Genomic DNA, 13,871 nt, shown 5'->3' with positions numbered 1-13,871 from the left:
TCAAGTGTTCTATTTACTTTATTGGAATTTTAATGTTCCATGTAAAATTAAGTTGCAAGTTGATTTTGTCTTGTAGCTATTCATAAAAAGACAAAAATAACCTTTTAATCATAAAAAAAACAAAAAATAACACATGTGACTTGAAAAAACGCTGCACAGTAAAATAATGTATAAAAATTTTATTTCTTTATTTATTATAAATTATATTATTTATGAAGTCTCATAAAAAAAAGAAAACTTTGTTTAAAAAATACTTAAAAATAAAATTATTTCCAATAATGTGAGATAAACTTATAAATATAACAAATTTATTAAAAAAAATAACACTTTTTTATATTTCAAAAATTATATATATCATGTTATTTTATATTGATTAAATAATTATGTATCTATTTTATATATTTTTTCTTAATTTAAGAAGTTATGATTTATAAAATTGGCATATTGATTTTAATTGAAAAAAAAAATTAAAATCATAAACTTTAATCTTATCTTGTACATGATACATGACAAATTATTAAATTTAATATTTGCAAATATGATAATATTATGTTGTTACAATTTATTTTTTCATTGCTCAAATAAAATTATTCAATTTGAGTAATTTATTTTTATTTTTAAAGGTATAAATGGTAATTATTAATTATGATAAATGATATGTCTAGTAAAAAAAATAATTAAAACTTATTTTACTTCTACTTTTTTAAAATCAGAGTATTATTGATTTTTTAAAAAATCAAATAATTTAATTTTTTAGTAAAAATTTTTGTTTTAAATACATCTAAATATGTTTAAAATTTAATAAAAATACTTTATTATTTTAAAAAGTATTTTTCACCAAAAAAAAAAATAATCCAAATAAATACTTTTTTGAGTAATACTACACATCTAAATCTTTTTATGAACCAACTCTAACCAAATTAAATTATAAGAATTGGAATATATTAGCTAGAACTGATTTTTGTTACGTTAAACTAACTTGGTTATACTTGATTAATAAAAATATTTGGATGTATAGTATTATTTTATTTTTTCTTTAGGTTATTCAATGTATTTAATGTTAATATTATTTCTCTTTAATAAGTATAGATAAACTAAAAAAACAATCTTACTTACCTTACATATAATAATTTTTTTAGTTTTTTCTTATATAATAGTATTTAAATACAGCATGAATATTTCGCTTTAAAAATATTTTTATAATATATGATTGAAATTTGTCTTTTACTATATTATTTTATTTAAAAAAACAAAGAAAAATAAAAGAAAAAAAATTGGTGATAAATATTAAATATATCTCTATAATTAAAAATATTTTTTTCTTTTTATTTTTTTTATTCTTTTTAAATTTTCTGTTTCTTTGCATTTGTTTATCTACTTATTTATAATATATTAAAGGTGAAACTAAATATTATTTATTCTATATTAAAGATAAAACTAAATATTATTATCTTAAAAAATTAACACATAATATAAGTAAAAAATATTGCACATGCATCTTAATAGTGAAGTTAACATATTTTTTCTATTCAATATTTTTTTCATCCTACTAATATTAAAATCTTTTTTCTTTCGTTTACTTTTCTTAATCATCATACGGTATGAAAAAAATATTAATAATAATATTTATTAAAATCTAAATTAAAAGATGATTATTCTAAATAGATTCTAAAAAATCACAACAAAAAAGTTCATATATGCTCATTTATTTCTTTGATAAGAATTATCACTATTTTTTAAAATGTTAAACTAAATTTTATCATAAAACAAATAGGAGAAAAGACTTAAACAAAATAATATTAATTTAGCACAATTATGATTCTAAAATTTTTTATTTAATCAATTATAAATAGTATAAGTAGATATCTTTAACTTTTAACTTATAAGTGTAAGCAATTAGTTAATATAATTTAACAAAAATAGATTTAATATTTTTTCATATCCTGACCCAACACTATGACCCAGGTCCAAACACATGCTAAAAGGCCCATTCCAAAGAATGACCTTCGCCAGACCTCCCAAAGAAGTCGGGCTCGATGGATAGCTGTCAGATAACACTTATTTAAATAAGTAACTGTCTCTGAAATCTCTCAATCTACTTCCAAGAGCCATATCCCAACTACCCTAAGATAAAGGGACGGTTATCCACCTTCAAAAGTGGAACTACTCCAACGGTGGTTATTGGATCACCATTATAAATACACTGACACCCCTCAGGTATCTCTAAGTTCCAATATTCTCTAAACCTGCTTACCCCCTTGCTAACTTAAGCATCGGAGTGTCTTTGCAGGTACCACCCCCCATTCTTTCACACATACAACTCAGACGGCGGCTCTCAGACGTGAACCAAGTTGGAGACCACCTTCCATTAACGTTTGGGCTAATCTTTCAAGCCCAATCCACCTATTTCAGATTACCCACGTAACAATATTAATTTTAAATTTTTTTTATTAAATAGTTTCTTATATACAAAAAAAATTAATCCATTATAGCTTGATAAAATTCACGAGTCTATAATTCTAGCTTTTTTTTTTAATTTGACTATAGATGTCTTTCACTTAAAGATGTTCATTAATGACTTAATATTTTAATTTTTTAATAAATATTTTTCACCAATAATATTAATGATGCACAAAATTTATTATTTATTTTTTCTATCAATCCCTTATTACTTATTTATTGTTAATTTTTAAGTTATTTTTTGCCAAGTCTTACCCATAAAACTATCCATACCACTATCTTATATCATAATTTAATTAACAAGAATGATGAGATTAGTTTTTTTTTCTAAGGCTTATAATTAATTAATTAATTAAAAATATTTTAATAAATTTATTTCTTTAATTAATGAATATCAGATAAAATTAATTTATTGTGAAATTCTATATTATCCTTAAAAATTTAGCACAATAAATTTAATACTTATACTTTAAAATGAGTTTAGTTGATAAAATTAAAATATAAGTAATATTATTCTTGCACAAATTTTTACTAATATTATTATAATAATACTTACTTGAGCAATTAAATTTAACTTATACTAATATTAAAATGGTCATTTTACTCTTTTTTTATTTTTTCTCTTTTTTAAATAACTTAATAAAAATAGATTAATATTTAAAACAATTCATATTTAAAATTTTGAAAAATAATATGCATTTAATAAAATAATATATATTTAATATAATAGAGAAAATTGAATTAAGTAAGTACTATATATGTAGAAGAGAAACAAACTAAATTACAAAATAGTATTATCTCATATAATAATAATAATATCCTTGTAAAATAAATAGATAAATAAAGTACATCGTGCCAAAGGAAGTCATTTGTTTTAAAGGAACGGAAAGGAGGAAAAAAAACTAACAGAGAGATAAAATGATCAATGAAAATTGGTTAGGAAAAAGAAAATAAAAGTAAAGAGTGTATCAAAAGGAAACAACACAACACAAGTAAAAGATAGTAATTTCTTCATTCTTTTCTGTGGGCTAAGGAAACAACTTGTCTTTGTTGTATGGTGCTCTTTAAAAAAGCAAAACTACTCAATATATATCTATTCAATCTTAGCCTTCTAATTATTTTATTATATATCTTAATGCTAAAAAAGATTGGAATATCAATGTACCAAAAAAGTACTGTGGTACATGTGAAAACCTTCCAATGGTATATTAACACTTTGGTAATAACGATACACGTAAGATTTTTCCGTTAAGAATTTATAGAAAAACTAAATAGAGGAAGAAAATTGTCTATTTGATCAATTGATTAGAGACTGAAAAGATGTTTTACTTTTGTGAAGGAACGAATTGTCATATATGTTTTACTTTTATCGAGTTTTTCTCTATATAATTTGAAGTCTAAAGTCAAAACTACGGTTACTTCATTAAGACTCGAGTGTATTAGTCAAATGATGAGCCGAAATATTAGAATTGAATCATACATGCTCTGTTAAATAATTAAAGAAGAGAAGAGAGAAAGTAAAAAAAATAATAAAAATAGACAACAGATTCTTCAGCTGTTTTAGAATTCATATCTGCCTCATAGACAATAATAGTCCAATGCTGAGTTTAGATAAAATTAAAGCCTTAAAAAAAGTTCCCATAAGATAATTAAGAAATTTTATATTTTATATATGTATTTTGGTTTGATACTTTATTTTAGAAGGATTATTATTAAAGAATATTTTAAGAGAACACAATGCACAAGGATTGAATGAATACTTGGTCAGGCTGTTGAAGAAAGCATAAAACAGTAATAATAATTATAATAAATTAATAATACATGAGTTTGGTTTGGTCAACAAACATGTTGAAGAGAAGACTATAATAATTGTGTTATTGAAAGTAGGTAAGCTAGCATCTATGGGCAAAGCAGTGGGAGAACATGGATACCCAAGGTAATACATTGGAAATCGATATTTCCTAAGACTTTAATTAAATTATCATAGCCATTAACATTATCATCACATATTGCCGTGACCATAAAAAAGGATTTCCATAACAAAATCAACTTTTAAATTGGTTGGACTAATTAAATCTCGCGTTGACCGCAACTTGAGAATAAATTTATTTCATATGGCTGGTTGTTTGTCGCTTTTTAATTTGAATATGAAAAGAAAGATGTGTTTTATTTCGTTGTGGGATTAGAAAAACTAGAATTTGGATTTTGTGAATTGTATTTTTGAAAACGGACGGTGCAAATTGTGTTTTGTTCAACAAATTTAGTCAAAACAAGTAAAATGGAGGGTCTAAATTACGTGTTTCAGATTTTAAATTCCATCAGCTGCAAATCAGACTATGTGATTTGTGAAGCAAAATTTTATTTCTAAAAAACTCACATGGTCCGAGTTGTTCTACCTTTGACTCAAAAAAATCTGTCTCACATTTTTATCTTATACGCTATAACTCCACATTTGGAAATAGTACATCCAAACCTTCCATATTCATAAAATTGAGTCATTTATTGTTAGTATGAGTATATCATACATTAATTAATAAGAAAAATATGAGGAGCCAATGAAATATTTATACAATGTGTACAATGGAGGTTTATGGAATATTAGAGATATAATCATTAGTGTTACTTTTTTCTATCAGCTGAAACTTTTGAAATGAGTGGTATCATGACATAATATTAAAGCGCTAGATCTAAAAGGTCAAGAGTTTGATTCTTGGTGAACCCCAAAATCAATTTAATTTTTCAAGAAGATGTTTATTATCTCTAGTACTCGGATGATTATTCTAGATAATATGGATGATGTTTATTTTGTAACTCAATAAACCATTGTATACATTATACAAATAATCTATTGTCTCCTTAGCGGTATCCTAATTAATATTCTAATTCTTCCAGATTCCTTATTCTTATCTGATCTGATGGGAAATCTGGCTTATCTTGAATAATAATAATAATAATAATAATAATAATAATAATAATAATAATGAATATAAGTGTGACCAATGCATGTGGTGGAGCCCAGTGGAGAAGAGATTAGAGTGTGGCAGATGCCACCCTCATCCCTCCCTCACTTCTCTGTCTCTCAATCATTAATCATAGTTTACTGTCATTAACTTTGTCTTTTTAAGGTTTGGGTTTCTTCTTCATTGAGTCCAGGGTTTGGGTTTGGAAGCTGAATTAATATGTCTTGTTTCTACACCTTGAGTACACCTAGGAACCTGTGTTCTTCACTTATCTTGAATGCAGATGAAGGTGCCAGATTCTCTCCTCCTCAAGCTAACAAGAACCTTAATTCTGGAAAGCTTGCATCTTCTACTCCTCTGTTCACTCATGGCACCACCCTTGGTATCATTGGAGGCCTCTCTGTTGATGCCACCCTCACTTTCCTCACAAAACTTGTCCACTTGCATGGAGGACATTCCATTCCTTTTCTTCTTTGCTCAGATCCTCTCTTGAATAAGGACCTTCTCTCCTATGAAAGGGGTCACTTTGTCTCTGCCACAAGTAAGAAATCTGAGTCTCTCAAACTGGATTCTTCTTCCCCAATTGTGCAGAACCTTAGAAACAAAAGGGCTTTTCTGGAGAAATCTGGTGCTCGTTGCATAGTGATGCCTTGTAACATATCACATTGTTGGTATGAACAAGTGTCTATAGGATGTTCTGTTCCTGTTCTTCACATGGCTGAGTGTGTTGCTAAGGAGCTCAAGGAAGCTAAGTTAAAACCACTTGAAGCTGGTAGTCCTCTGCGGATTGGAGTGCTGGCCACAAATCCAACTCTGGAAGCTGGTTTTTATCAGGAGAAGCTGAAGAGTGAAGTGAGTTCCCTCCCTTCCATTTGCAATCATATCTTTGAAGATCCATTTTCTTCACTTATCAATTACTCTCTTTTATAGAGTGCAATTTGATTCTTACTTGTTGAATGATTTATTGTACTAATTACTTTAACTTCCATCACATTGAACAACTCTGCACTGTAGTTTGGAGGTTGAATTGTTTTGACAAGCAATAGAAATTGAAATTCATATGATATGCAGGGCTTTGAGGTTGTTCTGCCTGATAAAGCAACTATGGAACACACAGTGATACCTGCAACTGAAGCCTTGGACAGAAAGGACATTGAAGGGGCATGCAACCTATTGAGAATTGCACTTCAGGTTCTTCTGGTGAGGGCTGTTAACTCTGTTATCCTTGCTTCTGAAGACATGCGCGCGCTCTTGCCCCAAGATGATCCTCTTCTCAAGAGATGTATTGATCCCATGGATGCCTTGGCCAGATCAACTATCAAATGGGTAAGATCAAGATCCTCTGGCGATAATACATGAACAACAATGGAAATTAACTCTTGTAGTTCATTGCATTATGCAGCAACAACATTCTTCTGATGTCATTGGTATTGTGCAAACCTTTTGTATTTACCAATATTGTAATCAAGCCAAGGGTGTGTGTTGAGTACTATAAGAGAATGCATTCATTCTGTGAAAAATCAATGTTGTTTGTTCTTATAGAACCCTTGTGTCTTTATATATTATATACTACAAAATCTGCAGAGGAATCCCCGGAATCATTTATAATGATGTGCTGAATAATTCTTGATATAATTTGTGTGGAACATTCCATTCTTCTTTTGAGCTAATACATTGAAGTATGCTCTACTAGAATCTAAAGGGGTATGTATATAACAGAACATAAAGTGTACTAAAATTGTGAGGCTTTATACAAAGAAATGAGTATTCATACATGCACAAAATACTTGCTAGTTAAGCATATCCTCATAACAATTCTGGTGAGGCTAAACAGCAAAGTAAACTGTTGTTAGTTTTAGATCCAATCTGCATAGATGCGACTGATCCTTTGGAGTTCATGATCCTTGAAAATGCACTTCACTCTGCATGGTGGTGGTTCATCAACATCATCATCATCATCATCATCATCATCATCATCAGTTGCCAATATGCTGCTTGAGGCATTTGTAGCACTTGTTGTTTGCATTGGCCTGAATTCTGCAACACCCAAAACCAAGTCTCTACTGAATCAAAAAATGGGCAACAAAAATGCTTTCTTTTTGTTGAAAAGGGAAAACCCAAATGATGATCACAAACTCAAAAGTGAAAGAATACAATTAAGGGGACCTGGTGGTGGAGCATGATGAAGGAAGTGAGAGGTGGTGGTTGGTGATGATGAGTGAAGGAAGCGACAGGTGTGGCCATAGGAGCAGTTTCTGTACTGAGAGAACATTCTGCAAACTTTAGGGCATCCTCCTCTGAGCTCAGAAAGCCCATGGGCATACCTGCATTTTGAGCCAAGCCCACAGGTACCCGCCATGAATCTCCTGCAAAGCTCTGTCTTGTACCTGCTTCCCATCACTGACATGGTGCCCTTCTTCTTCCAATTCAAGTCCTCCATCTCCATCTCCATCTGATTTGATCGCAACAACACTCAAAATGGCGCCTTTCCTTCTGGAAAGACCAAAATACCCTCTCTCAACATGCTTTATGTTTTGGGCTCAAGCTCTTTATTTATAGTTTACCCGTCATGCCTTTGTTTATCGAAATTCAAAACTAATATAACTTTTATTTTTTTTATTTGTATTGAAGTAGGTTTCTCGCATGTTAATTAATCAGAAAAAATATGATTAGCTTTCTTTTCGTTAGGAAGCAATTGGCAAAAGGATTGCAAGTACTAAACATGATTAAATTGTGATAAAGCACTGCAAAAACCGTACATCATTCTAAATTTGCTATTTACCGCACCACAATATTGCTTGCTAAAAAATCTCTAAGATAATTACAGCATTGCAATGGATACAATGAATTATTGAATCTTTATTCCAGGAAATGATGGCAATACAGCTATAACTGGGTCTCCATATCCAACCGGTTCTGCAAAATAAATAATAAAAAAAAAATCAATTTGCAGAGACATACTATAAGAGTTCAAGACTCTTCTTTTAAAATGACAAAAACAAATTGAGGTAACTAACCTCCATCCTTTCTCAGTATCTTGATGATCTCCCCTGATACATCAGACTGGAAACAAATATTAACAACATTAGTGATTGCAAAGCTAAGTCGTAAATCAAGGCATCATGGGAATTCAGAAAAGCAAGGCTACATTTGGAGTCAAGACCATTACCTCAATTGGCAGCTCGCCGCCTAGCTGTTCAATGAAACAAATCACTTGTCCCTCCTCAACTTTTTGATTCTGTCAGCAAGTATGGATTTCATCACAATCAATAATCTTAATTATTAACCAAGTATTTCGAATTTCTAGCCGGCGCTGTTGGCAAGAAATTTAAAAAAGAAGCAGCAAATTGAATGGTTTAGTCTGAACTCTGAAAGCCTTAAACAACTGTACCTCTTTACATGCTGGTGGAGTGCGTTTCCCCTTTATGGTTCGAGATCTCCTGAAGAAACCAACCTGCTCTATGGTTTTAGAGTGCATCGAAAGATATGCTAAATTGCTACAAGAAATGTGCTTTAGATTCTTACCTTTGGAGACTGAATTATTACCAACCCTTCATCTGTTGCTTTGTCTAGGAATCTCTGGATAGACTCTGGAGAAGGTAGTGGCTTTGAGATGGCCAATGACAATGCAGAATTAGAAGCCAATCCATTTGATTTTGGTGCCTCTGTGATGGTATTTACACTAGTACTAGCAGGAGTTAGAGGAGGTACAGTTTTATTTTTCTCACTCAAACCCCTCACTACACGCAGGTGAAATCCATCAAGCTGGTATCATTTGAAGGGTGCAATAGAAAAAGAAAACAACAATAAGAAGCAAGATTTAATGTAGAACTCCTAATGTCCTCAGAGAAGAGAATGAAAATTATATTATATGGGAGATTAAAATCTATAGGCCAATAACTCTGCTTACTTTTAATTCAAATTCCCCAACTGAACTTGAATCACATATTGTGTTGAGCAAGAACTCCACCTACAAACATATCGAATTACAGGTCGAATCGAGGATGGGAAACTGAATATAGACTTAAAATCAGTGGCCACATAATCATGCAAGATGCAGAAGATAAATCCAACAAAGTAGCTAAATCACCATATAAGGTCATAGACGAGGACTAAATAAAAAGAAGATGATTATACACAAAGTGCTGACCTCATGAAACTTAGGGACAAGCTCACTCGACACACCAGAAGAATGAATATCTTCAGAAGAATCTTCTGATCTTGTAATAGCTGTTATGTATTGTCATCAATAAAAGCAATGCATGAAAGCCTCACCATGTGACATAAACCAAGATAAAAGTTTTTGCAAGAAGTATTTAGAAGAAACAAATGAAACAACTTACATTGGATCTCTATTGATTGAGCAGTAGATTCAGTTAAAGATTTAACTGACTGTTGCTGCATAACCAAAGTAGTGTGCTGCACTGGCTTCCTACTGATCCAACTTCTTGCACCAAATCCTTGCAAGAATCCAACTCTTCTTCCACCAAATTGCAAGTTCAATAACTTATTATTTGGGGCCCCTAAGCTACCTGTACATAAATAAATGACACAAATTACATGTGTACATTAAAATTCTAACTAGTACATTTAGTAAGACACACAGGACAAGCTTCTAGATTGCAAACACAACATCAACTTCCAAAAAATTCTTACAGCTCATCATGTTGTTGATGAATTGGAGACAATTTTCTTTCTCAAACGAAGATGGAAAGATACTAATAATGTCTAGTGGCAATTCAACAATAACCTGGTTCCTTTATAAATGAAGTTAGTAATCTGAATGGAAGTTGTTTTGATTTTTGAACCAAAGGCTGCTTACCCTAAAAACTAATCAAAAGATGACAATTTAAATTTAAAATTTAAAATTGAATCCAAACAAATTAGATTCTAATCCTAGTAAATCTATTCTAATGTTATGATTGCTTGATTAGAATAACTTTCTGATTGGTCATGCTGTTTTACTAAGAAAATAAGAATGCAAACTCAATTGTGACTCCCAAGAAAATAAATTTAATATTGAGTAACCAGCAAATCAATGAGCATATAAAAAAAAAAGTCAAATCAAAACCCATTTTTGTATGTAGGTTAAGGCACCAAAAGAACACATTATGCATGGCATCCTAATCCTAATCCAAATGAAGTAGTTGGGGCATGCATGCATCAAATTTGAAGACTTTAATGGGCAGGCAAGCCCCACAATCTGTGAGAATTCAAAGAAGAACAGCAAAAGGATCGAGCAGGCATGAAAGGTAAAGCAGAGAAGTGAAAAATAAAGTGAGGAGAAGAAAGCAAAGCAGGAAGAGGACTCACATGAAGCCATTGGAAGGAATTAAGAAGAGAAAATTGATCGGAGTTGAAGGATTGAATGAAAAAAAGAAATAGCAACTACCGGAAGAAGACAAGAGAACATGGAATGAATGAATGAACCAACGTTGCTGCGTGCGTTCAAGCTTACAGCTGCTCTCTCTCTCTCTCTCTCTCTCTCTCTCTCTCTCTCTCTCTCTCTATACTTCCATTGCTGGGTCCCACCAACAAAGATTCCACAAATTTCCAATCCAAAATTTAAATTTGATAACTACTAAAAAATTTGATCTTATTTCTAACAATTTACACGATTAAATCGGATTTTGAATCAAATTTCGAATAAAATTTTAAACTGATTCAGTTCAATATAAATCATATAATATCTTATAATTATGCTGTTACTCATAAAACTTTTAATTTGTTGTATTTTTGGTTATACATAATTTTTGTTAAATACATTTTAATAAAAATATCATTATTATTAGTGAAAGATTTGTAATTTTTTAATAAATATATAACAAATATACTGAGAACTACTTGAATTTTGAATAATTTTTATAAATTCTTTTTTACTGATAACTTTAATCAAATGATATTACATGTATAAAAAAATTATCATCGTATGAAATATATTTTAAAAATATGTGACACAATATATATAGATATACATAAATATATATTGATTATATATATATAGAATATTTTTTTAATTTTAATACTTGTCCCCAAAAATACAAATTAGTTATATTTTAATTTACTCTTTTTTTTAAATAATTATTTACATTGTTCACCATTTATATTGTTTATTTATATTTTTTTATAGGTAGATAATAAAAATATTAAATAATACGAATAATGAATATATCGAATGTTCAATTCATTAGGTATGCAGATGGTTATTCTAATATTAAGATTTAGATAAATAATTTGGAGTGCAGTGTATTTTATTTAAATTGGATAAATTTTAGGATCTGTTGTTCATATTATTCAAGAAAGTCATTAATTACTTAGCATAACCCAATTTTTTATTTAAAAACCTACCAAGTCATGTACCGTTTTAATTAATGTTACCTTAACTCGTTTATTAGTTCTTTGCTCCCTGCTTAGCTAGGCATGCATAGCTAATTAATTTCCTGCACTATCTCGTTGTTCTAAATCTTCTCATTTTCAAAACTCAAAGTACTACTATCATGATCCAATCAATGTTTATTATGAATGTTGTGTTGGATTATACTTCCATTAATGCTCACGTAGTTATTGATAGTATGACAGTGCTAGAAAGACACAGGAAATCCTGCAGAGCCTTGTTTGGAGTGTTGCTATAGCTATCGGTCTCATCGAAATTTGAATGGTAGCATCCATTTTTAAGGTATAGTATGTATTTACACTCGGTGAAAAGGGATCCAATGTTAACTACTTTTGGTCTCAAACAACAACCTCCCTCAATTATTATTATTATACATGTCATTACCAATAATAAAGAACAGAGTATTTGCTTCAGCAGTGAGATTAGAGAGCCTCGCTCTGTGATGAAGAGAATGCTCAATAAAATGGGAGAGAACACATATACATGTATTGAAGAAGTAACTATGTAATATGTATAATGATATATAAATAGCTGGTAGATGATGGATTCTTTAAGTATAGTGGCAAATGCAAGATTGTATATATTAGATTCAAAAATGATATACCTTAAAATTAACCACAAAAATTAGTTATTATATATTTGTGTATAAATATATATAATTTAACTTATTTTTAATGTATATTTTGTATTTCAATATATATTTTATATTAATAATTAATGGTAAATTTTAATGTATTCCTAGCATTATTGTATTATGTAATACCTTAACTTTCAACACGTCATGATCGTACTAAAAGTGAGGCGTTACTGACCTATTTTATGTATTTACTATTTAATATTTAATACTGAGCCTTTAGTTCAATTTCGCATTTCAATTTTTAAGAAAAAGCCGAAGAGTTTTGTTTCTATTAATTAAAATCATATATCAAAGATCTTTAAGCAATATTAGTCACATAGTTAGTAAGAATAATAAATATCATACAAAAGAATACACATGAAACTCAGATACAACTCCTATCCCTCTATATAAAATAGAATCTTAACTAACAAAGGCGAGAAAATTTTAGAAAAGTGACTCAACACATAAACTTAACTCAAATAAGATTAGTAATCGCCCACAGCTTCAAACTGAGTCTTCGAACCTGTGTCACTGAAAGGGTGAAAGATTTGGAGTGAGAATAAACCACGCATTCTCAGTAGGGAATGCCGTAAGAGTAATGAAATAAAATACAAATAATTAACTTTACTCAAAAAAACTATATTTTTATCAAACCTTTTGAAAATATTTTTTACTTTTACTTTATATAATTAATTACCTTCTTTAAATTTTCGATCTTAAAACAAATCTCAATCACAATCTCAGTTCTCAATCACCTCAATACACAAACTAATAGCATAGAAAACAGATCAACACACAAACAAATAGCAATAAGACAAACATCACAATTACAGAGAGATAAGATAAGCAAACACAATCAAATGCAAATGTGCAAACGATGATGATGCATGTCTAGTCCTATCGCAGGTAATAAGCTAATTTGTCGGTTTCGACCCGCATCCGACGCAATCCGATTCGCAAGTCAGATAAGACATTCCAGCGGCATAACCTCTGCAAGTTTCTACTTCTTGCAGGCGCTGATTCTCTAGCTGAAGTATGCCGAACATGACCTCTGCAAGTACTTGCAGGCGCTGATTCTCCAGCTGAAGCATGTGCCCCTTTCTCCTGGAAGCTATTCCATACACACGAGCGTCCCCGCACAATCATTCACATATAAAGCCCACGGCTTAATATTTTCACATCACCACCCTAACTAGTTACTTTCCGTCACCCTCTCGTGACATTTTGTTCATTTTATAATCACACGTGTTGTGTTCTCTTTCCTCTTTCCTTCTTTCTCTTAACAAACTGAACTCAAATCATAACTTAAAACAAAATATATTCTAAAAAAAATTGAATGTAAAACCTTTTACTTTCTTAATAAATCGAAATCAAATAATTTTTAGTAATTAAAACGTTTTTTTTTTAATTTAAGACACTTTCTATTTTAATAAAATTC

At 29.9% G+C, this 13,871-nt stretch overlaps 3 protein-coding genes across 3 annotated transcripts; 1 reads left to right on the top strand and 2 right to left on the bottom strand.

Moving 5' to 3' along the window:
- Positions 1 to 5,491: 5,491 nt before the first annotated feature.
- LOC130941650 (uncharacterized) lies at positions 5,492 to 7,055 on the top strand. Its single transcript, XM_057870210.1, has 2 exons — positions 5,492 to 6,272; positions 6,492 to 7,055. Exons 1-2 carry the CDS (start codon positions 5,640 to 5,642, stop codon positions 6,777 to 6,779), a joined length of 921 nt encoding a protein of 306 aa, XP_057726193.1. The 5' UTR covers positions 5,492 to 5,639; the 3' UTR covers positions 6,780 to 7,055.
- Positions 7,056 to 7,156: 101 nt separating this feature from the next.
- Positions 7,157 to 7,884, bottom strand: LOC130941652 (uncharacterized). Its single transcript, XM_057870212.1, has 2 exons — positions 7,587 to 7,884; positions 7,157 to 7,457 (listed from the first exon to the last, which is right to left on the bottom strand). The coding sequence occupies exons 1-2, from the start codon at positions 7,870 to 7,872 to the stop codon at positions 7,276 to 7,278; spliced, it is 468 nt and encodes a 155-aa protein (XP_057726195.1). The 5' UTR covers positions 7,873 to 7,884; the 3' UTR covers positions 7,157 to 7,275.
- Positions 7,885 to 8,127: 243 nt separating this feature from the next.
- On the bottom strand, positions 8,128 to 10,892 carry LOC130941651 (uncharacterized). Its single transcript, XM_057870211.1, has 9 exons — positions 10,734 to 10,892; positions 9,764 to 9,952; positions 9,571 to 9,650; positions 9,331 to 9,390; positions 8,946 to 9,185; positions 8,812 to 8,874; positions 8,590 to 8,658; positions 8,438 to 8,483; positions 8,128 to 8,336 (listed from the first exon to the last, which is right to left on the bottom strand). Exons 1-9 carry the CDS (start codon positions 10,741 to 10,743, stop codon positions 8,269 to 8,271), a joined length of 825 nt encoding a protein of 274 aa, XP_057726194.1. The 5' UTR covers positions 10,744 to 10,892; the 3' UTR covers positions 8,128 to 8,268.
- Positions 10,893 to 13,871: the final 2,979 nt, after the last annotated feature.

The sequence above is a fragment of the Arachis stenosperma genome, chromosome 7 (assembly GCF_014773155.1).
Source record: "Arachis stenosperma cultivar V10309 chromosome 7, arast.V10309.gnm1.PFL2, whole genome shotgun sequence".
Lineage (NCBI taxonomy): Eukaryota > Viridiplantae > Streptophyta > Magnoliopsida > Fabales > Fabaceae > Arachis > Arachis stenosperma.
Note: the sequence above shows the minus strand (reverse complement) of the source record. Positions and strands in the feature narration are given on the sequence as shown.

What these genes read in the sequence shown, in the direction of transcription:
- LOC130941650 (XM_057870210.1), top strand. Translation starts at nt 5,640, where the DNA reads ATGTCTTGTTTCTACACCTTGAGTACACCTAGGAACCTGTGTTCTTCA. An exon ending in AGGAGAAGCTGAAGAGTGAA is followed by an intron (nt 6,273 to 6,491) that starts GTGAGTTCCCTC and finishes TATGATATGCAG; the next exon opens with GGCTTTGAGGTTGTTCTGCC.
- LOC130941652 (XM_057870212.1), bottom strand. Translation starts at nt 7,872, where the DNA reads ATGGAGATGGAGATGGAGGACTTGAATTGGAAGAAGAAGGGCACCATG. An exon ending in TCATCATGCTCCACCACCAG is followed by an intron (nt 7,458 to 7,586) that starts GTCCCCTTAATT and finishes TGGGTGTTGCAG; the next exon opens with AATTCAGGCCAATGCAAACA.
- LOC130941651 (XM_057870211.1), bottom strand. An exon ending in TTGTCCCTAAGTTTCATGAG is followed by an intron (nt 9,391 to 9,570) that starts GTCAGCACTTTG and finishes ATATGTTTGTAG; the next exon opens with GTGGAGTTCTTGCTCAACAC. An exon ending in TAATAATTCAGTCTCCAAAG is followed by an intron (nt 8,875 to 8,945) that starts GTAAGAATCTAA and finishes ACCATAGAGCAG; the next exon opens with GTTGGTTTCTTCAGGAGATC.